Source organism: Ambystoma mexicanum, chromosome 10 (assembly GCF_040938575.1).
Source record: "Ambystoma mexicanum isolate Mex_15411 chromosome 10, UKY_AmexF1_1, whole genome shotgun sequence".
NCBI classification, from domain to species: domain Eukaryota; kingdom Metazoa; phylum Chordata; class Amphibia; order Caudata; family Ambystomatidae; genus Ambystoma; species Ambystoma mexicanum.
In genome coordinates this window covers 1110626220-1110654127 of record NC_090932.1, presented here as the reverse complement: position 1 = coordinate 1110654127, position 27908 = coordinate 1110626220, and the positions used below count along the sequence as shown (strand labels likewise).

Sequence of the window (27908 nt, the reverse complement as noted above, 5' to 3'; positions counted from 1 at the left end):
GAGCCTGGCTTGCACATCTGGGGCAAAACCCGACTTTCTCAACCAAGCGAATCTCCTGGTTGATGTACTTGCCGCCATTGCTCTGCTGATACTGTCAGCCGAATCAATGCCCGTCTGGAGGGATTCGCACATAGCGTCTTTACCGTCCTGTATAATATTCAGGAACGCATCCCTTTCTTCTCCCTCCGGGATGCAGTCAGCCGCTGTAGAAGCACACTCCCAAAGTGTATGGCTGAACCTAGCAAGGGTGCAAGTAGCATTAACAGACTTTAATGCCATGCTACATGCTGAAAAGACTTTCTTTGCCATTGCATCATATTTTTTATCGTCCCTGTCCTGTGGGACTGTAGGATAAGCCGTCTTGACATCGGTAGAGGATGCTGCTTGTACCACCAGACTTTCTGGGGATGGATGTTTAGACAAAAACTCTGGGTCTGTGGAAGATACCCTGTACTTTGCAGACAGTTTTTTATTTACTGCTGGTATTACATCTGGGGTTTCCCAGTTTGTCATGATCTTTCTCTGAAGAGCTTTATGAAAGGGCACCACAGGATCCTCTTGTGGGCCTTTGTCGAGAATATCCGTGAGGTCATCTTGCTGGAAAGATTGTGAAAGTGCAGACCACCCCATGAACTCTGTAATCCTGGCCATTAAGGCTCTGTAGGGGGTTTCAGCATGCTCCCCCGGGTCTGGCTTAGCAAAATCCACCTCAGGGGAAGTGTCTAACCCACTTGCCTCATGTAAAGAATCATGAAGATCCTTTAATCTGCGCTCTTCAGAGGAAAATTCCTCTCTAACTGGGGTTACAGGTCCCTGTACTCAAATGTGTCTTGTTCAGACAAATCACCCTCTTCTAAAATTGAGGATATAGTTCTCAATTGTTCTGAACTCATAAAGGGAGTAAATCCCATTTCCAAGGCAGAGGGTGCCGAACTTGTCATTATTGGCCTCGAAAACGTCGATGTCGTCGACGCCGACGTCGAAGGCTTCGAGCGTGGCGTCGAAAACAGAGGTGGAGGCCTCGAGGACCTCGACAGAATAGGAATTCTACTCGACAATATGGACGCCATCGACGTCGAGGGCCTGGGGATAGTCACTGGATGTGTGGTCACCGTGACTTTTCTTGGCGTCGATGCCGGCGTCGAGTCGACAGACCCGTGTGTCGAAGGTCCCTTCGACAACGGCGTCGAAGACATCGACCTCGACGGAACCTTCGTCGACGGTGATGACGGAACCTTCGAGGAAGGTTTGGAGGTCATAGTCCTGCTCGAGGGTTCGAGACGCGCTCGAGAGGTTTCTTTCGCCGGGTACTGCGACTCGCGGCGTTTTTGACCTTCGGGTCTTTCGACCAGAGCATCGCTCTCGGCAGTCTTCACGGGGGTCGAGGCCACTTTCTCGAAGACGCTCATCATATTTTTTCGGAATTCCTCCCATTCAGCCCGGGAACTATGTTTCGTGGGGCAAGGGATTCTTTTTGGCGAAACAGAGGAAGAGGAAGACGGAGAAGGGGATCTTCGACGTCTCCTCTTCGAGTGCTTCGATCTCGAGGAGTGATGAGACCCACTCCGAGACCTGGAGCGCGAATGGTGACGAGGAGACGAATGTCTCGACTTCGTCGACGAAGAAGAAGCTTTAAAAGTCTTACCTTTCTCCAGCTTCCCCCTACGCTCCTTCAGGGCCTTAGCTGTCATGGACATACAGTCCTCGCATTCCGAACAATGGTGTTCAGCTCCGAAGCACCAAAGACAATTTCTGTGAGGATCGGTCAACGACATCTTTTTCCCACAATCTCGACATTTTTTGAAGCCGGATCGAGGAGTTGTCGGTTCCGACGAGGAAGCCATCGAGTACGGATCGAATAACTCGAGGTAAATAGGATTAATCTGACTAAGAACTGAGCAACGGTATTCCGAGGCACCGAGTAAGCGCGGAAAAACGGAACTGAGCAACGGACGCTGCGCGCGGCCTTTATAGGCAGGATGACGTCGAGCGTCGATACGGCGGCTGTCGAGGGACGTCGACGCGCAGCGCCCTCTAGAGAAAAAATTTTCCGAGGCCTGCAGGCAGAGCTGGAAGGATATATCTAAGATGAGGAATACGTCGGAGGACACAATCCCTTTGAAACAATTGTACTCATACCGGAAATCAAGATCAACCAACCATTCAGGCCACAGCCAAATTTATGAATCCATTTCTGCAACCCTGACTTAGTGACAGCAACTAAGCATATTCCAAGTCTAAACTAATCCACAACCTTCATTCTAACCTAGTGAAAGCAACTAAGGTTATCTGAAGCCTCGACCAATCTGCAACCTTTCTTTTTTGTAACTTGTACCATATTTTCAATGCCTAGTGCAAACAACTAAGGACATCAAAATCTGGAAATTGATTGATTTGTATTCACTTGTACTGCGATGAAAGGCCAATCAGGAATTCATCATTGGCTTAGTGCAATCCAACTAAGGACAATACATTCCTGCATGGACATAATACTTAATCCTGATAAGACTCAAATCTGAATAAGACTATTTTTTCATTTGTGTTCAGCTGTTCACTTTTTCTTCCCTATTCAAGACCTGTTTGTCACATACGTGTTCATACATTGAGACTTGAAATTTACAAATAAATTACTTCCTTCAAAACTTATTACTTGTGCCAACATATACCCTTATTTGAGAAGCGCGACAGGAGGGCTCTTTTTTCTTCTAGTTTTTCCTAGCCCAGGTCAGCCTCTGTGGCATCCCTCTGTTGCAGCATCTCTAGTTTGTATGTTTATTATTTTGCCAAATATCTTCCACTTAGAGCGCCATCACCGCCTCCAAGGCTGACCATTCTTTTCTTTCTTCATTCGGGAACCGAACCTAGGTAACCCTCCGCAGCACTTGCAGAATGACGGGGACTGGAGGAAACGCGTACAGCAGTGGGAAGGACCACTTCACTACGAACGCGTCCCCCCAAGGCTCCTCTTGGAGGAAATTCCCGCAAGCAGAATCTTTCGCACTTCCGGTTGACACTGGTGGCGAAGAGATCCACTTGTGGGGTCCCCCTAAGGGCGAAGATCTCCAAAAGAATTTCCTGAGCCAGCTCCCACTCGTGAGAGACCGTGCTCTGCCTGCTCAGAGAGTCCTCTGCCTCGTGTTCATCTCCAGCCAGATGAAATGCCTAGATTGAAATTTGCTGCTGGATGGCACAGAACCAGAGCTGCATCACCTCTCTGCACAGTTGTTGAGGTAGTGCATGGCCACTGTATTGTCTGTCAGAATCGGCACATTCTTCCCCCGCACAGACGGCAGAAAAGCCTTCAGGGCTAGCCCGACAGCCCTCAGCTCCAACCGATTGATATGGCGTCTGGACTCCGACGGAGACCAACGACCGCTGACTCAACTCGTTGGCATGAGCTCCCCATCCCGTGAGGGATGAGTCCATCACGATCGTCACCTCCGGCCAGGGTAGCCAAAATGGAGCCCCCTTTATCAGATTGCCTTTGACGGCGCACCACAGAAGATCCTGGGCGACCGAGGGCGGCATTTGAACGGGATCCGACATTCTGCCGGAGGACTGCGACCACTGCATCTTGAGAGCCCACTGCAGATGTCTCATCCGCAGCCTGGCCTCTGGCACCAGTAGAATGCAGGATGCCATGAGGCCGAGCAACCTCAAGAAATCAAACGCCGGGAGACTCTGGGCATGTTGAAACTTGTCCACCATCTGCAGAATATGCTGAGCCCTCACCTGGGGAGGCAAGCACTGCCCCAGGGATGTGTCGAGCACTGCTCCGATGTACTGGAGCTGCTGGGTAAGTGTCAAGTGGGACTTCTTTAAGTTGAGGGAGAAAGGATTGGCAGGTGACTGACCGATGATCCAGGACTTGCTCGGGAGAGCGTGTCCTGATCAACCAATCGTCCAGGTAGGGGTAGACTTGAATCCCCCCTTTCCTGAGATACGCTGCCACGACCACCATTAGCTTGGTGAAGACCCTCGGGGCGGAGGTCAATCCGAACGGCAGGACCCGAAACTGAAAAACGGGTCGCCAACCGCAAACCTCAGGTACTTCCTGTGCTTGGGATGAATCGGCACATGAAAGTAAGCATCCTTGAGGTCGAGAGACACCAACCAGTCCTGAAGTTGAAGGGCCTGGACGACTTGAGAAAGAGTAACCATCTTGAACTTGTCCTTCCTGAGGAGCTTGTTCAAACCACGCAAGTCCATGATGGGTCTCAATCCTCCGTCTTTTTTCGGGATAAAAAAATATGGGGAATACCATCCATTGTTCCTTTCCGCTACAGGCACCAGTTCTATGGCGCCTTTCTCCAGCAGGGATTTGATTTTCTGCGCAAGGAGCGGATCCAGATTCTTCAAAGAGATTCCCTGGTGGATTGTCGTGAGGCCTCTGCCGGAAAGGAAGACAGTAGCCGTGGGCTATGATCTCCAGAACCCACACATCTGAAGTAATGGCACGCCATTCTACAAGATGCTGCGCCAGCCTTCCCCCAACCGGCGAACCATGGGACATGGCCTCATGACTGAGCTGAAGCGGCTGCAACAGTGCCCGAGGGCAAAGAGGCAATTGCCCAAGCGGCTTTGGCACCTCGAGTACCTCGTTTTCCACCTCTGGTACTTCTACGTTGGCCCCTTTGACTAGCAGCTCCCCTCGATCTACCAAAGGAAGAGTAGTATCGAAAGGAACCTCCCCTCCATTGCTGTCCCCTAGGACGAAAAGGCAGAGGTTGATGAACTGCAGCGCTGAACGACTTTGCTGCAGCTTTGGAGGTCTGCAACCTCAAGGCTTTCATCCGCCTTGCTGCCAAAAAGATGGACACCATCAAAGGGCATATTGAGAAGCCGGGACTGTACATCAGGAGCAATCCCCAACTTCCGCAACCACGCAAACCTGCGCATCACAGTGCTCGCCGCCATGGACCGGCTGACACCGTCTGCCACATCCAGACCTGACTGAACAGATTAACACATGGCACCCTTGCCACCCTGAACGAGGGCAAGAAAACCATCCCGTTCCTCCCCTTCGGGAATATGTTCAGCCGGCAAAAATACACAATTCCACAGAGTGGGAGTGAATCTTGCCAAGGCACAAACGGAGTTGGCTGCCTTTAAAACCATACCCCCAGATGAAAACACTGTTTGCCCAACCGTCAAAGCGATTGTCGTCCCTATCCAGAGGGATGGATGGGTATGCAGCCTGCTTTGCTGGGGCCGTAGCCGCCTGCACCACCAAACTCTCCGGAGTGGGGTGCGTATAGCAGGGGTTGCTACTGGCTGGACGGTATTTTTTCGGTAGCAACTTATTCACTGCCGAGAGACTCTCCGGAGCAGTCCAAGCCGCCGCAACCCTTCTTTGTAAGGCCATATGAAATGGCAGCACCGGGTCAGTGGGTGGACCTTGGTCCAAAATATCTGTCAGGTCATCCTGCAGAAAATCCACAGGTGGAGCAGACCACCCCAAGTACTCTGTCACCCTCGACATGAGACGCCTGTACGACGACTTGGCGTGTGTACCAGGCTCAGGACTGCTTGTGCGGATGATCACAGCCAATTCAATCCTCGGTGTGGGTCGGTATTAAGCAGCTCTGCTTAGTCGTCAAAATGTGCAAACTGTCAGCCACTGCAAGAGGTCCAAAGTCTCCAAACACCACAGACCAAACACTCCAGCACTCCGCTCGCACCGCTTGTGCTGAGTGTTTTTAAGGTTGATGTCTCCTCACAGCAACCACAATGGAAGGCAGACTCACTGTCCAAACTGCGTCGTGGCAGAATTCAGCAAAGTCAGATCCCAAAACCTAACACTCCAGCACTCACTGCCATTATATGATAAAGTGCAAAAGTGCACAAGTAAAAAATGAAAACACATTATAAAAATATCTGCTGCCACCAGCCCATCCTGTACACATTGTAATTATAACCACAAAGTTACAAAAGAAAAAAGCTAAAAAGGATACAAAGTAACTTAATCGCACTTCACTTTCAGGTTGTGTGTCCAGCTTTAAAAATACAAGAATTCCACTAAGGCAGACAGGGTTGCCCAGTACTGATAGTCTTATCGACTGATCAGTTTCCCCATGAAAGTGTGAAAAACACAATTAAAGTAAAGATGAATGCTTAACTTCCCTCCAAAATCCAGGTCAGGAAGCAGACAATAGCAAAGAGATGGGGTGTCCTATAGGCAAAAAGAAAATGTTTTCAAACACTCGGATATCAGGTCCAGTGTTGACTGAAGAAAGATATAGACACTCCTGAGATAGGCAAAACTTCCAAGATCACCCCATCTACATATCACTAGGCATGCAGCATTCAAAGTTTTTTTGGAGGCCATCCAATCCTCTATGTCCATCCAAACTCAATTTCTGACATCATTCAAACAGGAATGCAGATTAGGGTGTCTGGCTGACCCCTAAGGAGGCAAACTTTTTCCATTCTCTCAGCCCGGGTGTGTGGGCTCTGGCAATAGCCTGCAAAAGTTAACCATCTATGCACATTCACAGCAACAACGTGGCAAAATACTTCCAATAAAGTCAGTGGTTTGGATTGCAGTGCTTAAAATCAACCAGGAAGCCATTGTGGCTACTACACTAAGGGTCTACATTATAGTAAAAAGTATGTGTACAGTGAAGACACAATGTAAAAAATAATGTGCCACACAATGCCTGGCTTCTGGGACTTGCCGAGGGTCAAGGCAATTGGGTACAAGGGGGCCCCTGGTAGCCATAATGGGTTTTCCATTAAAGGAAGCATTGGAGTTCTGAGGTTTGAAAACCGCTCCACTGACTCAAAACAAAGATGAAAACTCGAATACACATAAGATTGGGGACTCAAAATATGCATGAAAGCAGCAGAAAAAAATAATAATTCTTCCCTAAAACGCAGTCTCCACTAATGGGAGATCAACGGGTGACTCAGTCACAATAGTGAGGGGCGGTAGGAGATTGGCATGTGCTTCATACATTTAAAATGCATGCATATCCTGTGTAAAGGTGCCCTCAGTTAGCAAGAAGGCGTATCCACTTAAAGCATGATGAAGACTGGGGGGGCCAAGGGGAAAAAAACCAAGACACAAAGGCAATCAAAGAGTTAACAGATGTTTTTGGAGTGAATGCAGAATCTCAAATCCCATGCGATTCTCAAAGCTTATGTAGCTTGGGAATTAGATAAAACAATTTGGGGAGACATTTATGACATGTAGCCAACTGGTTTGGAATGAGAGGCAGTCACAGAGCTTATAATTTTGGCTATAAACCTTCACTCAAAATAAAAGGGGGTTGGAAAATGCCTCACTGTCCCTATTCTAGGAGTCGTTTCCCTACCTCAACCAAAACTAAGGGGCTGTCTGTTGTCAAGATGTACAGAACAAAAATGTCCTGTGTCCGAAATACTATTCTGGCCCTCACAGTCTAAAAGAAACTTGAAGGTGAAAAGGATAATGTCTTTGGCCCTGAATTTGCACTGCGAGGCAGGCATGGTATCAAGAGAGAGACAGACTCAAAGATGTTAGTTTCAAAACCTTTATTTACTAAGGTTCTTGGGTTGGTGTAATGCCTAACTGGCCCCAACTCTAAATGGATGGTTCCCTTAACTGATGTTTCTAAAGGCACTTGACGTAAGATAGTCCAAAATAAAAGTCTGTCTGTGTCTAAACCTATGCTTGCTCTCACTCTTTACAAAAATGTGATAGGCAGTCTTTAAAAAGGAAGAAAACAGTGGTACAACAAAAAAAAGGAAGCCAAGGTTGGTTGCAGGACGTCTTCTCACCAGGTGGGGTTCGGGCAATGTCACAAAAATAGTTCAATCATAAAGGGCTGTTTGTAACCTTCTCTATAGAGCCCTTGCAATATTCTCAGATACTTTCAGCGTCTTTAGTTCCTTGGGGTTCCCTTCCTCAAGCTTCAATTCTTCAAATACTACAAAACAATAAGTCTCCAACTTTGTTAGGCCTCTCAGGGTTCCCTTCCCCAAGCTCAGGACCTTTCAGTTTCCAACACAAAATTCAGTTTTCTCAGGATGCACCTTGCTTTTCCTTCGATATAATGAGATAATAGATTTTCCACTTTGTTAGGCACCTCAGGGTTCCCTTCCAGGCCCCTTTTGGTTTAAAACACAAGTTCAGCTTTCAGGATGTACCTCTCCTTTCACATCCACACACACTTCACTTATGGGGTACATTGGGAGACTTCCAAAACCGCTTAGTTCTTTACTCCTCCTAGGCGTGACCACTCGATCTGTAACCCCTCTCTATTTCTTGCTCCTTCTCTTCAGCCATTCACCTTCAGGTGCTTTCTACACCCCTTTTTGGCTTTCCCTCGTTTCCGTTGTTTCACCGTGCTCACTTTTCCTCTCCATACACGCTTGCACCCTTTTCTTCTAAGTGCACACTTGCACTTTCCTTTTATTTATTTCCTTTGCCTTGTGCCTCTTGCACGCTTTCCTTTCCTTGCACACTGCCATCTATTAATTTTCCTTTTGTGCTTCTATTTCACTTTGCCTTACGTTCCGTGCCACATGCGCACTTCAAATGCTTTCTCTTTCTATTATTCCTATTGCCATTCCTTCTTGGACTTTTTCCTTTTTTGCCTTTCTCTTGCTTTCCGTGATGTGCCGCTTTTTTCATCTGTGCCCTTCTCCCGCTCTGCTGCTAATGCACGCTCCAGAGTTTCTCTTTTGCTTTCACGAAATTCACCTGGCAGGGTCCCATTGACAGGCGGTCCTTCCAAGATACACAGGGTTGAGGTCACAGTCTCACCGCCTGCCGCTCAGACATCCTTGGGAACGGCACAGGTCCCAAGGGAACAAGCACTTCACTGAACGCCGCCAACAGGATACAGGCAGTCTCTCTCCGGCTCCTTGGAGGCACGGCTCCCTAGATACGCTGCAGCCCTCCACAAACACCGGGCCAGCGTCTCGGCACACCGTTCTCCTCCAGGCTTTGGCTCCTGCTGCTCTCTGCTCCTGGGCTTCTCTGGTCTGGACAGCATCCCCAGCACAATCTCCTGCTTGTGAAAAACCTTTTAGAGTTGAAAAAACAGCCAAGTGGAGTCAGGTGTGAATGGTCCTTATTGAATGGGGCAACTTAAGTTCTTTCTATGGTAGGTTTCCCATACTTTCCCCATGTTGATTCTATTGGTAATCATTGCTGGTCTTAGTTGCCGCCTCCTCATCTCAGTATTTTTTGGAATTAGGGAGGAGGCGATGGGGTGAGATTGAAAATACCCCATGAAGGCTGAGGGAGAGTGGGTTGGGGTATTATTGGGAATGGGGGAAACCAGGTCTCACCTTAGGGTCTCCTCTCAAACCCTTGTGACCCTCCATTCAAGTGTTCCTCCCTCGCTTGTCCAGCCCCAGAGCCGGTATCCAAAAACGATGGCCCTTCCCTGGCCACCTGAATGGAAGATCACGAGGGAGGAGACGGGAGAATACCATCAGGTTTGTCACAACACACATGTTCAAAAAGGAAACAACGTAACTCCAACACAAAGGTTCCCAATGGAAACAGGTCATAGTTCCAGGGGATTGTTCCCTTACCCAGGATTTCTCTTCATGAGACTGTAAACTCCTAAGGGTATGAGTCTTCCTTGAAATTTCACTCCTCAGCCAGGTTTCTTTTCCTTTTTAATGTAATATTTTCTTAGTCTTGGCTTTGCCTGGCATCTTCTCCTACCAGGACTTACTCATGCAAGTCGCTTTACACTCTTGCCAACTTGACTTTGCCTGGTATACTCTCCTGCCAGGGATTTCTCATGTGCTTCACTTAATGTACGTGCAAACTTAATTTGACTTACTTGACACTTGTAAACTTGTATGTCTGCTAAACTCTCCTCCCAGGACTTTACACATTTATTTAGAGGATTCACACAAAGATAAACCAGCAAGTCAATTAATATAATCAAAACAAAGCAATTAATTACACGCAGAATACAGTATACAAATAACCATCAAATAACTAGTACTCAGAAAGTCATCCCAAATCTTTCCATGCAATCTTAACTTCCCTTGCCGCTTATAAATCACCCTTTCCATAGTTGCAAGACCAGACATTCCTTCAATCCAATTGGTATATATCTTGCATTCATTATATTAGTCTTTTTCTGATAATCTTAGGTTTTATATTCCCTCTCATTTGTTCTAGCTTCCTTTATCCTTTTTTGGCAGTGTTGCCGAATCGCCCCAGTGTCCCAGTTCCCCACTGCAGTACTCACCGGCTTCTCGTAGCATTCTTCGGTCCTCTGCAGTGAACCATAAGCGGCGTGGTGTCCAGTCTCCACCTCACAGGCTTGCTGGCTTCCATGTCATTCACAGCATCTGCTTGCCTGCCGAGCCTCCGTCTCTCTTCGGGCAACGCTGAGGCTGCTCCTATGTTACTGTGGCCGCGAGTCTCTTCTCTCTTCCTCCCACAGTCTCCACACAGCAAACCGACTCTCACAGTCCTTCATGTTCTTCCTTCTCCCTGAGCTGGCTGGGTCCACGGACATCTTGGCTTGGCGGTCCCTCTGTCAACACTGAGAGGGCGAAACCTCCCCAAGCAGCATCTCTCCCCCGTCAGCTGGTTAGCATTTTTAAATGTCCTGGCAACAATTATGTGGTCACAACCACTAGAGCGTATCTTATGCTTCTCAACTTTGCTGATCCTCATTACTCCATTCAGCTTTCTCATCGCAGTACTTTCACATGCATGGAAATGTTAGTCAGTTCTTGGTAACTTATGTATAGAACACACAAAGGTATTCTCAATGGCTTCCATGGGTGGCTGAAGGGAGCCATGACAATATGCCATTAAGGTATGGGGAATGAAGGGGTATCCCTAAAAGGAAAAGGGGATAACATGGGCCTCATTACAAGTCTGGCGGTAACCCGCCGGTGCTTTTCTGCCACCATTGGACTCCATGGGAATGGAGACACGGAAGCACCAGCACCATTGCTAATGGTGCCAGTGCTTCCGTGAAAACTCTGCGGGTGGGTGCTATTACACCCGGCAGGTCATACCTGTCGAGCGCAACAGCCCCGCCTGCAGAGTTGTAGTGTGGCGGTCCAGAAATGGTATTTCCCGACTGCCACACTTGCAATGAGGCCCCACGTCTCATCCGATGAGATATCACTCCTCGGAGGATCACCTCCCTCCATGTGGTCCGCCCTCATATAGGCTCCCCCATGGTCAGGATCATGTCGTGGCTGCCATCCCATGGCCACATGGGGAGAGGGTACAGCTGGGAAAGGAGTGATGATGACATCAGATTCATCACAATATCCTCATTAATGTTGTTACTATTTTTAAAAAATGTGCCATTATACAAAACTGTAAATTGTGGAATGGCAAATCAACACGCTTCCTAAAATTCCAAGTAATTACTTGCAAAGAGGCATTATGTGAACAGCTACAAGACTTTCTTTGGAGCACCAGGGATCTCAACAATTTTATGGCAGTCTTGCAATACTTACCAGGCCATGGGGAATCCAGCCAGTGCTTGATGTGAAGGATTTTTTCGTCCTTTGATCTGGCGTGGGCTTCCTCGCAAATTTTGTCATACTTGGCAATTTCCTCCTTCGAGAAACAGGGAAGGGTTAGTAAACAAATCCAGAGTTTCACCTTTAAAACATACTTCCAGTTCAAACTACCTGACCTAAACAACGAGGGACTGCTTTTGTTTCATAACTGGGAAAAGGGAAGCAGTAGGCTGATTGCTGGGCGATAGGCTGGTCATGAAAAATCAAAGAATTACACTTCATAAATGCAATACAAAAGATTTGCCTAACAAATCATAAATAACTTGTGTTTGGGTAGGACTTGCTGTTGCAGAATTTTGTATGGCACAGTATTTTTCTTTCTTCTACAGTTTGGGTGAAACTAAACCTTTAGGTTTCCAGGAAATAAAGTACAGGCTATTCACAGTATTGTCTATTATGGTGGTAGTACTTCTACCAGACTAAGTATGCACACACCCCTGGTCGGAGAGCTCTACGACATTTCTACCCAGTATCGATAAACATTTCAAGCACCAGTGTACAAATTACAAACACCAGACTGGATAAAAAGGCAAGGAAAATCTAATGCATGTCCATGAGATGGATTTAAAACCTACAACAGAAAATGAAGGAGCGCCCGTTTGGTCCCTGGTTCTTTTATTTATTTTATTGTTTAAAGTGCGGACCTAGCTCTAGAGCAGCAGCACACTGCACAGAGTTCCTCCAACCTCCAATGAAGGCGGAGAAGAGATGTGAAGAATTAGAGTACATTTATTTATCCAGCAACAGTGTCTTTTACACATTTTGAATGTACAGACCCAACTCTAGAGAACGTGGCTTAGCTATCATTGCTAAAGCTAACCTGGACTGAAGACTATCCACGCTACCCCCCACTAAAATCTTGCGAACTACTCTCGGCGAAACTACCTATATCCCCATGCTGCACTCTAACCATCTACCTTATATATAGGCCACCAGGACCCATAGGCTCATTTGAAGAGGACATATCTAGCCTCTTAGCTAACAATACAACATATTCATCCCAGATAATTAGCTTAGGCAACCTCAATTTAGGATTTAACGATCCGGACCACAAACAAGCACAAGCGATAGCTACCATGCTTGCTAAACATGGCCTCATCCAAAAAGTCCTCTCCCCTACCCATGATAAAGGCAGGACCCTAGACTGGGTAGCCACCTTAAACTGCCCAACAGTCATCACTAAAATTACACCCCAACTCTGGACTGACCACTACCCAATTGACTTCAGCTTAACACTTAAAAAATAGATAAAGATAAAATTATGGCACCCCCTCTTCCCACTAGATCAAAGAAAAACATCATACCAGACAACATCCTACCTCTCCTCCTTCCTGTGATTAATGCCTTGCCAAGCAATTTCGACCCAGAGACTCTGGTGGGCTCCTATAATGCCACTATGGCTACGGTCCTAGATACCATTGCCCCACTTAAGGTACACAAGTAAACAACAAACTCACCTTAATACCTGGTTCAACCCTCACCTTAAAGAGCTCAGATTGGAAAAGAGGAAGCTAGAAACCACATGGCAACATTCCCCTACGGAAGAAAATAAACTAAAACTCTGTGCCAATAACTACAATAAAGAAATTATTCAAACAAAAAAACTACAATGAAAGAATCTCCAAAGCATACTCCAGTACCAAGGAATTATTTGTGATCCTTGAGGAATTGGAATAGCCCATACCTCTGCTGCATAACGTACCTAAAGACAAGCAATGGTGCATTAGCATTCAAAATACCCTAGCAAATAAAATAAAAACACTGCAAACTAAAATCGCAGTAAAAAAAAGCCCCTTTCCCCCTTGCCGAAATATCAACCACTACCACTCCTGATGACCAGCCTGATTTCGCTCGATCTAAATTCTCCAAAGTCTCCATTCAGGAAACTGAAAAAATGATTGCTTCCCTAAAACTGTCAAACTGTAAAGGAGACTACTGTCCGGCCCAAATAATTAAGGATACGGCCAGAGCCTCAGCTCCCTTCATCTCTAAACTCATGAATGCCTCCTTTTCATCTAATACTGTCGCACTCTGAAACACTTGTGTACGCGCGATAGAAATAAAATATCAATCAAAAGAATCCTGGGTTCTACCCATTCTCAAAAAACAAACTCTAGACCCCTCTATGCCTACAAACTACAGGCCTATCACAACAGTCCCATTCCTCCTTAAGATAATAGAGTGGCCCATCTTCAAATTCAAAGGTACCTTGAGACCAACCAACTTCTAGGCTCCCGCCAATCGGGCTTCAGACCCCAGCACGGCACAGAGACAGCATTAATAGACCTTAAAGCTCAAATTGACGAGCTCAACGACAAAGGAAACAAAGCTATGCTACTCCTGCTAGATCTGTCGGCAGCAATCGACCTGGTGGACCATGCAGTATTATGCAAACACCTAGCATCGGCTGCCCACTTTGAGTGAATCTATAGCTTGGGTCCAGTCCTTTCTAGACAACAGAAATATGCGATTATTTTCCACCTCAGCATTAGCAGACCCAATTCAAACAACATGAGGCGTCCCTCAGGGCTCCTGCGTCTCACCAACCATGTATAATATCTTTACTAAGCCTTTATTTGACAAATTGTACAGACTGGGTGTCACCTACACAAATTACGCGGACAACACCCAGATCCTCATTCCCCTTTCGGGCAATTTCACTTGAGATACAGCCTTAGTAAATGAAATATACATCCTCATTCAGGCATGGAGGATGGCAACCCATGGCCTCTGCCTGAATGACGATAAAACGGAGATCTTAATCCTTGGCTCGGCCAATAACCTAAAAAAACTTGACACTAACTATAGCGCCTTCAACATTGACGGCAACATAATTACAGTTGCTAAAGAAGTGAAGACACTTGGCTTCTACCTGGACTCCACGCTAACTCTAAAAAAAAACAGGTAAACTCCTTGGCCTCATCCACTGCCTACACTGGCAAACTCAGAGCATGTAGACCCTTCCTCTCACTAGCAAGCTGCATCATATTAGCTAAAGCTCTCATTTTATCAAAACTGGACTTCTGTAATGCACTGTACCTAGACGCCAACAAATACATCATCAAGAAACTACAGACACTGCAAAATAATGCGCTCAGAACGGCCCAGAACCTCCCCACCAGAGAGCACATTTCCAATGCTAGAAGAAACCATCACTGGTTAAAAATTAGCGATAGGATCCTCTTCAAAACTGTGTCATTAACCTTCAAATTTCTCAATAACGTAGCCCCCCCCATACCTGAAGAAAAGAATAATTAGGAAAACTTCTGTACGACCTTCTAGGACAGCCAATTCCTACTGCCTCCAAATACCTAGATTCAGACTAAAAAAACAATAGGAGGCAACAGCTTCCCAGTAAAAGCAGCCCAGTAATGGAATGCACTACCAGTTGAGTTCAGAAGGGATCAGTCTTATTACAGTTTCAGACGCAACACCCTCACCTGGTTACGCCTTAACGACCATTAAGACTAATGATTGCAGTTGTAGGTTTACGTGTATGCCTCCTACCTCCAAGTTTTGGCTCTACCGGTTTATATCTGTAACTAAGCTTTAAGTATTCTTGTTATGCTGTGCGCCCAGTTACATAAGGGTTTGGTGCGCCCTACAAATTAATAAACATTTTCATAAACTCAGCCTCCCGTACAAGAAAGTTTTCTTATATTTCATGTAAAACCCTTTAGAATCTCAGGTGAGCCTATGATCACGGATTAGTGAAGGCTACTATCTCAGCAAGGCATGGGCTTTTAAAAATCGGTGTCAAGATCGGAGGAGAGCATCAGACTTCTGCTTTCTTTATTCTACGAAAGCAGCAGCCTTTTGAAAACATTTCAGAACAACCCGAGACACCATTCCCCATAAATCTTTGGCGAAAGTGGTACTCCTTCAACTTGAAACACATTACATCTACCACAAATCACATCTGCTGAGAGATTAGGTGTGCTGGGCCCAGCGGAAGGTGCACCAGGGCCAGATCTGACAGGCTGAGTAGTTCTGAGAACCATGGCCTTGCTGGCCACCACAGAGCTATCTGGATGATACAGAGGTGCCAGGCCACCCTGATCTTGCAGTTTACCCTGTGGACCAGGGGAGTAGGAGGGAAGGCATTCATGTTTTCCGACTGGATCTGTATCGCGTCGGCAAGAGAGCCCTTGCCCTGCCAGGACGCAAACTAGGGGCACCTCCTGTTGGCTCAGGTGGTGAAGAAATCCACCTGCGGATGACCCCACCTGTCGAAGATCCTCTGAAGCACCGGTGCGTCCAACTGCCATTTGTAGTTGTCTGAAACCAGCCTGCTGAGACTGTCCGCATCTAGGTTGGACTCCCCCCGTGAGGTGGTTTGCTGCAAGGTGCCTGTTTACCAGAGCCCACTCCCAAATGTTGACTGCTAGATTGCAGAGGGGAGGAGACCTGGTGCCACCATGCTTGTTAGTGTAATGCATGCTGGTGGAGCTGTCCGTCTGAGTGAGGATCGCCTGGTCGCTGATCATCGGGAGGAAGGCTTTGATAGCGAGCCAGATGGCCATCAACTCAAGCCAGTTGATGTCAGCCGCCTGCTCCAGACGGGTCCATACCCCATGGACACTGTGGCTGCCCAAGGTAGCTCCACAGCCTTCTAGGGATGAGTCCGTAGTGATGGTGACCAGAGGTGCTGGTTGACAGCAGGGCCTGCCTATCTGCAGCTTGCTGTCCGTGCTCCACCCGACTAGGTCCTGGCGAGATGTGGTGGGATGCTGACCTGCTCCGGGAACACTTCTCCCGACTCCAGGAGGCTGCGAAGTGCAACTGCAATCGCCTCATTTTGAGTCTCGTATGCGGCACCGCCAGGAGAAATGCCGCCATGATGCCTAAGAGGTGTTGGTACCACCATGCTGAGGTCACTGCTCTGCTGAGAAAATTTCCTGTGGCCCTCTTGATGGCTGAGATCTTGTCTGCTGAGCGGAAAATCCCCAGAGCTCGTATTCCAGATCAGGACCAGGAAGGTTAGACTTTGCGTAGGCAGCAACTGACTTCTTGAGATTGATGGAAAATCCTAGCTCGTGTACTGTATTAATGAGGGCGGAAGCTGTGTGCTGGACTGCCTGCACAGATCTTGCCCCGACTAGCTAGTCGTCTAGATATGGGTAGATGTGATGCCTCTGCACCCTGAGTAGGTAGGGCTGCAACAGCGTTCATCAGTCTTGTAAAGAACCTGGGGGCCAAATAGAAGCCAAAGGGTAGAACCTCGTATTGGAAGTGAAAACCCATGATCCTGAACCTCAGAAAGGACCGATGGGGTTGCCAGATCGGGACGTATAGGAAGGCATCCTTCAGATCCAAATAGCACATCCAGTTTCCCACACACAATGTCTCTGCTATTAGCGCTGGGGTAACCATCTTGAACTTTTGGAGAGGAAGGGAAAGGTTTGAGGTGGAAAGGTCCAACACAACAACTCTCAGGCCAGCCTGGTTCTTTTTGTGTAGGACGAACAATTGTGAATAGAAGCCCAGGCCCCGCTGCAAGGTTGGACCTTCCTCCAGTTGCTGTACTGTTAGGGAGAATTCTCAGAAATGTGCTCATTTCCCTTCACCTTAGAGACCCCCAGCAACTTTTCTGGATTTTGAGGGCTTGTTTTTTTCCCCCTGGAGAAGGTGTGAGCCTTTTTCCCCACTCAGGTATTTTGATATGTGTTTTACTCTTGTGTTTGATTATGGACTTTTAGATAACTCCATAAGGGATCATCTTTTTATTTTTGTGTCACACAGCACCTTCAGTGCAGTGGCACAGGGGTGTCCCTTTAAATACCTTCTCTGGGATGAACTACTGTTCCCCAGCAAATACAAAGTTAAATTGACTTTTAGTCTTTTTAAATTCATAGACCCAGCACACACCATTTTACAATGGAGTGCTGGAGGGGTTACCTAGTATCCCCTGTGTAAAAACACTCTTGTAGCAGTCAAATGCTGCCCTTTCTTATCGAAATGGCTGGAGGCAGTGGTTTTATAACAAACTACCATGATTTTTCCCGAACACCGGTAACTAAAAATCGGGGTAGCCATGTTTTCCAATATGGCACCCAAGACCCCTCTGTAAAAATATACTCTGGTCATCTTTTTTCGCCGTTTCTTTGTGGAAAGGTCCTTCTTGGGTTTAACTCTCCGCACCAAACCAGGTTTGGCCCCTTTGTTCATGAGCCTTAGGTGGGATTCAGGACTGAAGTCCGCCCATGGCGTCTGAGTGTCTGGGGTGGGCAGGAAGTGAGGGAGGTGCCCGAAACTCCCTGTGCTTAGTCTCCTAGGAGACCCAAATGCACTCTCACATGATTGGCTGGCTGACTGTCCGGCAAGGACAGCCACCCTGCTGGGTGAGTGGTAGCTAGGCTGGAATGAATGGAAGAAAACTGTTTAAAAAGGCGAGTCTTCAGGACTGGAAGGCAGAGTCGACCACTGGAACGAAAGAACCGAAGATGAGCTAGAAGAGGATGGCTGCTGTAACCACTGGACCGTTGGTTTGCCCGGTGAAGCCCTGCTGAAACCACGAATTGCCAGATCTCTAATCGACAGAGAAGCTCCTTCAAGGACGGCTTCTCCCTTTGAGTTGGTGGGACCAATCAACTCAGCAAACGCCTGGATACCATTCTCAGAGCTGGTTAAGGTTAATCAGGGGGAAGGATACCAGTTTGTGTTTGGAAGCCACAGTTACTTGAGCTGAAGTGATGCCATTTTGTTTGCTCTGATGACGATCCCGTGCAGTGCACGAGTTCCCCGACGTCCTCCCTCTTGTGCCCACGACTGAGGCTCAGGAACAGCGAGACCTGCAAGGCCTGCCAGGAACCAACATCTTCAGCTGCATCTTTTTGCCCCACTTTATGTACTGTGTTATATGGTTGAGAGATCCCAACTCTCGCGGTGTAAGTTCGTGAAACTTTCCCAACTCGCAGGCCTAATCAGCTTGTGACCCGACATATCTTTCTTTAGCGTCTGAACTACTTCTAAAAACGTTTACAAAGACTTCTCCACTTGTACCCGAACTGTGCTATCCTATCCAAGAACACTAGACTATTGACTTTGGCCTGGCCTATTGAATCAAACTGACCCTGCTGGTACATTGAACCTTTGCATTATCTAAAAAGTATTTTCTAACCCTTAGTACAAACCTATGCTTTTTATTCCTATTTAAAAGTACTGAAGTGCTATTTGGCTCCTTTTTCAGTGCAGCGCAAAGTGTCTTTATATTGTAGAGTTTGATACTGTAGTATATTGGTGTTTAATATTGAGTTGATTTCTACTAGTGAAAGTTTTCTAAATGGCAGTGTAAATAAATGTATTTTTTATCAAGAAACCTTGAGTGTAAGGGCCTACTTGAACCACTGTGATTGTGATATTTCCGTGCAACTTCTACTGCTCACATTCCCTCTTGAGATAAGCCTGGCTGCTCAGCTCGCTACCAAAAGTGTGTGGTACAGACTTGTACCAAAGGTTGGTTTTTGCTTACACCCGTAGTCCTAATTGTGTGTGGTGTTCCCAGAGGGTACTGCCTGTAATTCTGCCTAACATGTACCAATCTGTGGGAGCGGAGGGGAGGAGAGAGGAGAAGGAGGTATAGGGGTGCCGAAAGCCTGTTGATACTACGGAGAGTATCCATGGGGTCCGTGAACAATGTCTGCCAGCGGTGAGCATGAAGGACAAGCCTGCCCCCACCAGAGATTCGTGGATCCGGATGGATGTATCACAATTTCTTACCCTCTGAGACTGGGGCTGAGAAAAGGGGCGGACAAAATCCCTTGTGAGTTGCCTTGTGCTGCTTGCGTCTGTGCTGGCTTGGCGATCTGTCTGGTTCTCTGGACCGCCTCTCTTGGAAACCCCTGAAGCCTCCGAAGGACCGACCCTTGTCAGAGTGTGCTTGGCTATATGCCTTGGGGTAAACTTGGCGAGGATCGATAAATGCTTAGTAGTCTGCGAGCCATACTTTTTCTTATCGAGTTCCTCATCCGTTGTTGAATGGAACAGATCACACCCCTCGGAAGGAAAGTCCAGTGTGCATTCCTGGACATCAGGGTTGAAATTAGTCGCCCTGAGCCAAGCCATCCTTCTCATGTCGGTAGCAATACAGATGGCACAACCAGAGGTATCGATGTGAGCCACGGTGGACTCCATTATGTCCTGTGCCGTTATTTTGGTTTCCGCCAGCCCAGCCTTGAAGTGAGCCTGGCTCTGCAAAGGGAATTCAGGTAGGAAGACAGCAATCTCCCGACATAGCCTCTGGTTGACCCGCCAGCATGGCGTCCGCGTTGACTGGTGCAGAGAGTGGCAATGCAATAGATTTTCTTTACATACGCTTCCACAATCTTCTCCGCCTTTACCCAGGAGTGCTGAGGCTGATGTAGCCGAGGACAATTGAGGCTTAGAGTACAGTGGAGCTGCCACTATCACCGATGAGTGTGGCTGGGGTGCACCGACAGTAAGAGGGGGTCCCCTTCCGTTTGCCTAAACTTAGAACTGAGACGCTGATTGTAGGCTGGGTAGAATGTGGCTTGAGCCATCCTTTTTTGGCAAGCGCCACTACATCCTTCTGTAGTGGGATTCCCGTTCCAGCCGTGGGGCGTAGAGTGAAAACTTCTGCCAATACCCTTCCTCCATTTGTTCCACCTGTGACTGTTGGATCCCCAAACACTGCCAGCAGTTCATGAAAGGCTTTGGCTGATGGGAGTGTCGTGGTCCTCTGCCTCATCTGTGTCCACCATTGTATCTTGCTGGTCCCCTGCAGCCTGGAGGAGTGCTGGGTGCAGGAAGCTGTGGCGTACTAGCAGCAGCGTGGACGGGGCTGCCTGGGACAGGCATGGGAGCCGGTGTCTTAGGGACTGGTGCGGGTGCCTGGGGCTGTGCTGGACCCAGAGGAGCTGGACCCAAAGGCGACATGGCCGTGGGTGCTAGCGGCTGTATCGGAGGGAGCACGTCCCTGTTCACATCCCTAAGGATGGTACCCATCTGTGGGAACCTATTGAGAGTAAGGAACTTCTCAAAGAACCTGTCTTCACAGCCTGGAGCAGTGCTGGATGTAATGGGCATAGGTGCAGGGCCCTGAGGTTGCCGAGACCTAGGTGCGCCCTGTGTCGCTGTATTGGGCAAGATGTTTCTGCCCTGCAAAGTGGATATGCTGTGGGCCAAGTGACAGGCATTGACCAGTCCCACTGAGAAACTTGCTTCCCTACCTGGTCCCGTGAGGGAGATGGTGTCAGGCGAGACGCCATTTTATCTGGCCCGGCAGCCATTTTGTCTTGCTGCATGCCACGTGCCTGTGTCGCGGTACTTGCTGCGCTGGCCAGGTTTCCTCCCGTATCTGGAGCGGTGAAGGTTGAGGCCTACCCTGCACCTCAGGGCGGAGCCTGGTAGGCAGAGCGCCCTCGGCTGTAGTGCTGCGTACAGGCTACCCCTCACATCAGTCCGGTGTTGGGGCATAGCCCCCCCCCCACCGGGTTTGGACCCGGTAATAGAACCTTGCAGTCCCTCAGCGGAATAACCGGTAGGATCTTGCGACCCCTCTGCCTGGTGGGCAGTAGCTGGAGCAGCCTCGGTGCCTGTGCTGGTCGAAGGACCGTTTAGGTCCCTCCCGCTAGTGCGCTTCCGGGGAACGGAGTCGCCTTTGCGGGGTGTGGTGGAGAACAGTGCACCTACCTTGGGCCTGGTCTTCTGCTTCATGAACGCTTTTAGGTCCTCTGAAGGCAACCTTCCGAAGAGCTCCCTCCACCTGGCTAGTCTGTTCTTGAGGGTGCGCAGTGTCAGAGCGTTGCACGCGCTACAGCCGTCCCAGCCGTGGTCTGGGCCAAGGCAGCGGAGGCAGAGGGCGTGAGGCTCGGACGTTGGAAAGGAACCCTTGCCGGCTGGACACCTGCAGAGGCCCACTGTTGTGGACATGCGCCATGGACGAGTGTGGCGCCACAGGACAAAGCGGTACCTGACAAATGAAAAATAAATAGAAAAGACAAAAGTACTTCTCTGGGGAATACTAGCTAGAGGCCTAACCCAGGAGTGTTGATGAAAGCGGTCTGTTCCAGTCGATACAGAAAAGAGGACTTAGGAGCGGTGCCGGTCGGCAGATGTCAGGAGAACGCATGCTTCCAGGGCCACGCCCCCGCGCGCATCTAAATTTAATGAGATGATTTTTCTGGTGAAAAAGGCTCTGTCTCCAGTCCCTAGCAAGGGCGCCCATATATTACAGAGGAAAGGGACGGGACCTAGGAGTACAATATGGCCAAAAGAGGAACAAGTTACTTACCTTTAACTGTTGTACTCCAGCATGGGTCTGGCATGGATTCACATGCTCATGAATATTCCCTGTCAGGCTGGGAATCCTTGGTAAAAGAAAAACTCTTTCAGTTTCATTTCTTAACCGTCTTTCTCCTAACAACCAATCACTGAGCTCTGGGTCATACTTCCCCCAGCCAATGACTGGCCACTACCTAAGCCCCTCCCTCTGGCAGCCATCTTCAGATTTGGTAGCACGTGAAGTGGCAGTAGGACCAAGAGAAGAGCCGCAGAGGGGAAGGCGGGAGGGTTTACATGTGAATCCATGCCAGACCCATGCTGGAGAACAACAGTTACAGGTAAGTAACTTGTTCCTTCTCCAGCATGGGGTCTGGCATGGATTCACATTCTCACGAATAAAGAATACATAGCAGTACACACATGCACAACCACGGGAGGTGGCAAGGCTCAACATAAGCATCTAACTCCTCACTTGGCTCACCTTCAAGCGAACAGATTGCGCAGCACTGCTTGCCCGACTCTGGACTCCTCCCGGAATCCCTGTTGACGCAGTAGAATTTTATGAAGGTGTGCATCGACATCCACGTAGCAGCCCTGCAGATGTCCAGCAAGGGCACACCAGACAAGAACTCTGTTGTAGCAGCGATCGCTCCGTTCAAGTGGGCTCTGAGACGGCCAGGCAGAGGTCGGTTTGCCAACCGACGACAGTGGGCGATACAGTCGGAGAGCCACCTGGAAATGGAAGCCTTGGACAGGCCCTTCCCATGGTTCACAGGACCAAAGTTCACAAAGAGCCAAGAGGTTTTCGGGAAACTCTTCATGCGGGCCACATAAAGCTTCAGTGCTCTAGCCACATCCAGCGAGTGCAAAGTGCTTTCAGCCGACGATGAAGGCGTCGGAAAAAATACAGGCAACAACCAAGGGCTCGTTTAGATGAAAGTCCGACGGCACCTTGGGCATAAAGGAGGGGTGCGTCCGCAGCACCACCCTTGTCTCGTGGAAAGTCAAGTAATGTGGTTTACGGGGGGCGCTGTTGCGCTCGAGTTGTATGGCTACCTATGTGTCGCGCTCCGTTTTGGGTAACATACTTTTCGCCATCAATCCGTTGCAGTGCTGCAAATCCTCCTCATACTGAGGGGAACTGTGCACAGACCACGTCGGCAGACTCCAGCTAACTTTCAGGACCAGACGACCGAAATCCCCGGAGTTGCAGCCGCATGAAGACGGCCGTGTAATCCTCCAGAGACTACCTCAGCTGCAGCTCCACACGGCACGGCTCAGCCAGCAACTGTGAGACGAGGCGTTGCGGGCCTGCTGGGGGAGAGGAGGGGTGGCACTGCACGCCTCGTCCGTGCTGCCCAGCTCCAGGGGCATTCTTGGTAAATAGAGTGCAACACCATTCTCAGGACTACTAAGAGCCTCTGGGCCATCGGCACGCCACCAGAGACGAAGACTTCCAACTCCAGAGGGCATTACCTCCTTTGCGCCGGCGGCCCTGTCAGCGGACGGCCGACTGGGCGACTCCTGGGTTTCTCTCTGGTGGTCACTTGGCACCTGTTCCCCTGGCAGATCTGTCGGCTGTTGGGGTGTTGGAATCTGTTACGACGGTGCCTGGCACTCCTGTGGCCCCCCTCCTGCTGCCCACCTTCGAGGCAGGACGCACCCTTGGATAAGGTAGGACCTGCATGGAGGTCTGGGGGGCCCCGTGGTGTGCGCCTCCTGCATAGCGGCGCACTGGCTACGGTGGATCCACAGGACATCGCACTCCATACGGTCTCCCTAATCCCCCCTCTTGCTGCTGTGCTCCGGGCAGCAGGGGCTGCCCGCTCTCATGACACATGGCGGGTGAGGTGTGTGCGGCGCTCCGGCCAACTGGGGCACCGACTTGACCTTATCCTCTTTACTCTGGGGGTCCCCCCCCAGCATTGCTCCTACTCTCTTGATTGCACGGGAGAGTTCCGGTACCCTGCAATATTGCCAGGGGCCTGAAGTCAACCACCCTTAACAGTAGGGTGCAGACGAGCACTACATACCTGCTGCTCCTAACCTTCCTTCATATACCTTTCTTGCCGTTGGTGCGGGCATCAGGCCTGCCACGTGGGGCTCCACGGGTGAGGCGCCCCAGCATTGCGCCTGAACTCCACCTGAGCGCTGCTGGTTTCCTGGCACATCCTCACAGACGCACTGAACCCTTTATCAGAGATCCCTCTGAGAGGCACATCCAGTCAATATTAGAGGTGCGAATCAACTGGGACCTCGTTGTACACAGACAAATTAAGGTTACAGATATATTCTTTAAAAAAGGTATTAACCCTCCTGGTGCATACTCGTGTGTTTGAACCTACATGGGAGGCTACAGCCCATCTGGGGAAGCCTACTAAAGATCTGCGAGGCACTGTGGCCACGTCCACTCATCTTTCCTACTGCTGCCTGAGGCCCTCCAACCTTCTTGCACGTTCCACCCCCCCTCGACCAGCTCCAACTGTCGAGAATCCCCCTGCCTGACGCCATGACCAAAGGAACGGGTGGGGAGGAGGGGGTGGAACAGAGCTCCATCAATATGTTTGCAAAAACTCTGCCCAAATCGGCTGTGGGGGCGGCAGAGCTTGAACCCATCACCTCGGCCCCTGCGGCCTCAGAGGACTCACAGAAGATGCTTGAATACATCCGCGAAGGGTTTACTACTCTTCATAACAAGCTAGACGACATGAATGGCACTATATCCTCCATTAAAGCCCACATTGAGAAAACCGATGGCCGAGTGGCCGAAATTGAGACGAGTGCCACTGAGGATGACCTTCGCTCCTTTCGGGCGGAAGTCTCCTCACTCTCTAATCATTTACTCAAGGTGGTAAAAAAAAATGAGGACCTCGAATCATGTTCGAGACGAAATAACCTCCGCATAATTGGGGTACCTGAAGACCGCATCAAGGAACCCATGGAAGATTACGTGGAGCGCACACTTCTAACGCTGCTTGATTCCCCGAAGCTCTCACCGCAGTTCACAGTAGAAAGAGCTCACCGTGCCTTAACAACAAAGCCCAGACCTGGCACACCTCCGCACCCCATCATAGCTAGAATCTTACATTTCCGAGATCGGGACACCCTCCTTAGGGCGGCGAGAGCCAAATGTGAACTATTTCTGGGGTCAGCCAGGATCCACTTGTATCCTGACTTTTCTGTGGCTGTGCAGCAGGAGCGCAAAACCTTCCTAGCTGTGAAAAAGAGACTTCGCAACCTGGGGGTCAGGTACTCCATGTTATACCCCGCCAATCTGAGAATCAAGCACTCCAATCAAGTGTTCTTCACAATCCCGGAAGAGGCCTCCAGATTCATAGATGACCATTTTTCTGGTTCACTTTCCCCTGTAACGCCTCTCAGATTAGTGTTCTGGTTTTCAATTGAATCCTTACTGGACGAGATGCCTTCCTCGCCCAAACACACAGTAGATCTATTCTTTTTCAGCAACGCACAAATTGTTTAACCTGTTTTAATGATGTGCTGATCTTCACTCCGCTAGTTCCTAAATATGTTATGCATGGGTTTTATCGCTAAGCACCATAAGTATCCTCAAACGCCCCCAGTTCGGAGCATTGCCACCAGGCCAGCTTGCAGGCCCCCAGGCGTCGATGCCGTTGGTTTGGTTTCTGTTATTGGGTTATCGTTCCTCTGTTTGGGGAGGGATGTGTGCGTGGGTTGGATGGGTCGGGTGTTATGTTAAAAAAGGCTTGGCGTCCACGAAAGAAGTAGAGCATGAAACAGTGCAAGGTCAGATGCGTACTGGAGGGGGCCTACGGCGATCGTTGGCTACCACCCCGTCAGAAGTTAAAGTTTAAGCAGTATCCCCAGACTGATGGGTGATAATAGTCTAACGTTCATGAGCTGGAATGTACGGGGGCTGGGAAACTATAAGAACATGAGACAGTTACAACTTCATGCTTAGCGACAGCGTTAAAATCCTCTGTCTACAGGAGACACGCTCGCTCTCAACATTGTGAAAAATTTGCTAAACTGGGGTCCCCAGAGGTACTACACCAACTATTCTACCCAGAGTCGGGGAGTGATGACTCTGATCCATAGAAGCCTTAAATTTACCTGCAAGTCCTCACGAGTCGACCCACTGGGCAGATATGTGCTGCTTCAGGGTATCCTGCAAAATAAGGAGGTGGTGTTACTAAACATTTATGGTCCCAATGTCAACGCCCCCCAATTCTACCTGCACCTTGCCTCCCTCTTAGAAAGCTTTCCCCTGATCGCGGTCCTATGGCGTGGCGATTTCAATACAATACTAGACATTAACCTGGATCTCCCCCCACTCGTCATGCAGAGGTGATGGCCACGAGAAAAGCTGTTTTCCATGACAAAAACTTGACTGGTGCAGAATGGAGAGGCTCGAACAGAGGTCCCATGAGCCTGGTAAGAACCACATTGACTTCCCACGCCGGGTTCTTCACCGGCGGGAACGAGCGGAATAGTCCCTTGATGAATTCCTTGACCTATCGGTGCGACCACAAGGATGGTCGTCCTGGGGATCTGTTGTAGCGGGAGATAGCCGCCAGATGAACCTTGATGGAGGCGTGGGCCAGCCCCGATTTGGCCAACTACAGCAAATATGGAAGCACCTGAGGGGCCTTGACCCTCAGTGAGTCGATCTTCTGTGCACGGCTCCACACAGCGAACCTCTTCCATTTATGTCCGTAGCATTTTAGAGTAGACAATGCCCTGGCCTTGGCAAGCACCTCCTTGCAGTCTGCCAGTAGATCGTAACCCTCGAATTCTAAAGCTGCAGCAGCCAGGCCTTCAGTTCAGTGATCCTGGGTCGTGGTGCAGAATCGTGCCTCCTTCCCTAGGAAGAAGATCTGCATCCGCCGAAAGCTTGACGGAGGGGACGCCGACATGTCCAGAAAGTCCGGGTACCATATCTGTCTCGCCCATGCCGGTGCGACGAGGGACATCCTGCACCGGGACCGTCTGAGTTGATTGACTAGCTGAAGAAGCAACAGCAACGGAGGCAACGCATACAGAAACAGGCCGTCCCTGGGGAAATAATGCGTCCCCCATGCTCCCTGGCTGGGGAAACCTCCTGGCGAACCTCTGGCACTTGGTGTTCGTCATAAACGGATCGATCTGGGGATTGCCCCATCTGCGTAACAGGCGGTTCACTTGGTCCTGCCGAAGTTCCCACTTGTGGCAAGAGCAGAGCTCCCTGCTGAGAGAGTGGGCGATGGCGTTCTTCAGTCCTGCTAGATAAAACGGCATGAGGAACAGCCACAGGGCTATGGCCCAGTGCCAAAGGTCCTGCACCTCTTTGAAGAGCGCCGGGGATCTGGTAACCCCCTGCTTCCGGATATAGAACATTGTGGTGGCGTTGTCCGCGAAGACCTGTACCACTTTGCCCTTGAGGGACGGAAGGAAGGCCTTGAGGGGCCAAAACACTGCCCGCAGCTCCAGCACATTTATGTGCAACGACCTCTCCTCCGGCAGCCACAGGCCTCTTGCATGCAGACTTCCAGAATGCGCTCCCCATCCTTCCAGGGAGGCATCCGTCGTGACGTCTCCTGATGAGGTGAAGTCTGGAAATCCCCACCACTGTATCACTCGACCGAAACTCTCGTTGAGTGTGACCTTGTCCTGATAGTTCCCCGCCACTTGTATCCAGCGGGCGTCGAGAAACTCCTGCAGCGGCCGCATCCGTAGCCTGCACAGCCGAATGAGGTATATGCATGACTGCATCATGCCGAGAAGGGACTTGATGGACCTCACCCTTGCGACCTTCAGGGCCAACAGCCGTTGTACCTTGCCCAAGATTGCCGCGATCCTCTCCTCCGACAGACACCAAGCACGACACTGTGTTGAGTCGGACTCCCAGAAACAGTGCGTCCTGCGATGGAGACAAGCAGGACTTCGCAAAGATTATCAAGAACCCCAGGTCCGTCAGGAGTTGGACTGTCTTCGCAGTGTGGTTGACAGCAATGTCCTTTGAGTTCACCTGGATGAGCAAGTCGTCCAGGTACGGGTATACATGGATCCCTCGTAGACGCAGCTGCGCCGCCACCGGGGCCAGGCACTTGGTGAACACTTCAACCCGAAGGGAAGGGCCTTGAGCTGGTAATGTTGTCCTTGAACCACAAAGCGTAGGTACTTGCGTTGTGTCCTTTGTG

General features: G+C 49.5%; 1 protein-coding gene across 3 annotated transcripts in view; it reads right to left on the bottom strand.

Annotated features, from left to right (window-relative positions):
- The window catches only part of OGDH (oxoglutarate dehydrogenase), a 1050082-nt gene that overhangs the window by 179775 nt on the left and 842399 nt on the right, over positions 1 to 27908 (bottom strand). For all 3 annotated transcript variants that reach the window (XM_069618964.1, XM_069618966.1, XM_069618965.1), the window contains exon 13: positions 11440 to 11542. In XM_069618964.1, coding sequence (XP_069475065.1) covers positions 11440 to 11542 — 103 coding nt within the window. The remainder of the gene's footprint in view (positions 1 to 11439; positions 11543 to 27908) is intronic.